This window comes from Tribolium madens, unplaced genomic scaffold (genome assembly GCF_015345945.1).
Source record: "Tribolium madens isolate multiple individuals breed KSU strain unplaced genomic scaffold, Tmad_KSU_1.1 Scaffold_20;HRSCAF=117;Tcas5.2_LG4, whole genome shotgun sequence".
In the NCBI taxonomy this organism is placed as follows: Eukaryota; Metazoa; Arthropoda; class Insecta; order Coleoptera; family Tenebrionidae; genus Tribolium; species Tribolium madens.
Window position 1 is genome coordinate 182582 of NW_025400985.1, and position 1910 is coordinate 184491.

Sequence of the window (1910 nt, forward strand, 5' to 3'; positions counted from 1 at the left end):
AAACAATAAATTTATAAATCTAGTATAAAATGCATTATTTTCTTTGTTTTTTAATAAAAAAGTAAAAATGTGTAAGATTTCCCCAAAAAAAGTAAAAAACCGCAAAGTTACAGTTATTTTTGTCTATTTTGTTTAACTTATTAGGTAAACTAAAAAAAAATTCGACAAAAGATAGCAAAAAAATTATAAATTTGGTCCAAAATGTGTTATTTTCTATGAATTTAGTAGTTTTTTTTTATCAAAAAAAGCTAAAATTTGTAATATTTTACCAAATATTTTACCAATGTGGAAAATTGCAAAGTAAGAGTTCTTTTTGCTACTTTTTAAAACTTGAGTAGATTTTCCACCAAGAAACTTAATAAACTGAGAAAATTATGGACCAAAAATAACAAAAAATTTATAAATTTAGTCTAAGATGCGTTATTTTCTAGGAATGTAACAGAATTTTCCATTAAAAAATTTGTAAAAAATTGCCAAAACTAAATTAAAGTTCTTTTTATCTATTTTTATAAATTCAGTGTTTTTCACTAAAACACTTATTGGGCTAAAAAACTTTTAGCCTAAAGAGAGCAAAAAATTTATAAGTTTGGTCTAAAACACTGTAATATTTTGTCAAAACAAATTTAAAGCATTTTTTACGCAGAAACTTAAGAAATTAAAAATTTTTTCGCAAATAAGACAAAAATTGAGCGTTTTTTGAAAAAAAAATTGAAAATCAATTGTCAACTTAATTGAGACCCCTTGAATTAATAAAGCCCCGCCACTGGTCAAAATTTTCAATTATCACCATGGCAACAACTGTACATGTCCCTAGCCACCCACTATTGTGTGTTGTAGAAAAAATTTATATGTCCCTCGTTTTCCAGGCAAAGTTTGCAAGGAAATCAAGCATTTATGGAAATCGAACTTGATTGAATACGTTTCCGACTTGTGGAACATGGTCGATTTTGTGACAAATATTTTTTACGCCGCTTGGCTGTCTTTACGTCTTTGTTCGATCTACATAACTCGAGTAAGTGAAAAAAAAAATTTTAATTAAAAAATAAAAAAAATATTTTTTTTTCAGAGAGCTGAGTTTCTGGGTGAGGACCCTTGGTACCCGCGCGAGGAATGGAACCCCTTTGAGCCCATGTTGATAGCCGAGGGGGCTTTCGCAGCCGCCATGATTTTCAGGTCATTTAAAAAAAATAATTGAAAAAAAAACTTACCTTGAAAAAACTTGCAGTTTCTTGAAATTGGTTCACATATTTAGCGTAAATCCGCACTTGGGGCCACTTCAAATCTCACTAAGCCGAATGATTATTGACATAGTCAAGTTTTTCTTTATTTATACTCTAGTTTTGTTTGCATTTGGTTGTGGTATGTTTCGCATTGGAGCGATCTTTTATAAATAACTCAATGATCGCAGGTTTGAACCAACTGTTGTGGTATTATGCCGAACTTGAGAAAAATAAATGTTACCATAAGTCGAATGGAATGCCCGATTTTGAGACCCATGACAAGGCCTGCACGATTTGGAGGAGATATGCCAAGTAGGGTGAAGACGGGAGAGGTGGACTGCTTGGAACTCAAAACTGACAATGATATTTCATCTAAATTTAAATAACATTGATTTTTTTATTTTCATGAAAAACTATGTTAAACTGGCTTTGGCTAACGAATTTCTCAAAAAAGTCAAAAATCTCAAAAACGAGTCAACTAAGGTATAGGGAAAGTCGGTTACTTTTATTAAATTTATTAAACTAAGAAAATTTTAGTATTTTAGACCAATGCTATTTTCTATGAATTTAATAGTTTTTTTTTTATCAAAAAAAGCTAAAATTTGTAATGTTTTACCAAAACAATGTGGAAAATTGCAAAGTAAGAGTTATTTTTTTATAAATAACTAAGCAAAAAATTTATAAGTTTGG

At 29.3% G+C, this 1910-nt stretch overlaps 2 protein-coding genes across 2 annotated transcripts in view; one reads left to right on the forward strand and one right to left on the reverse strand.

Moving 5' to 3' along the window:
* Positions 1–1402, reverse strand: part of LOC123005100 (transient-receptor-potential-like protein) — a 24609-nt gene extending 23207 nt beyond the window's left edge. The window contains exon 1 of the mRNA XM_044398713.1: positions 1209–1402. The gene's annotated coding sequence lies outside the window, so the exon portion shown is untranslated. The remainder of the gene's footprint in view (positions 1–1208) is intronic.
* LOC123005758 (transient receptor potential protein) overlaps positions 1–1910 on the forward strand; it is a 17101-nt gene that overhangs the window by 10392 nt on the left and 4799 nt on the right. Inside the window, exons 8-11 of the mRNA XM_044399702.1 lie at positions 867–1012; positions 1067–1173; positions 1226–1359; positions 1409–1532. Coding sequence (XP_044255637.1) covers positions 867–1012; positions 1067–1173; positions 1226–1359; positions 1409–1532 — 511 coding nt within the window. The remainder of the gene's footprint in view (positions 1–866; positions 1013–1066; positions 1174–1225; positions 1360–1408; positions 1533–1910) is intronic.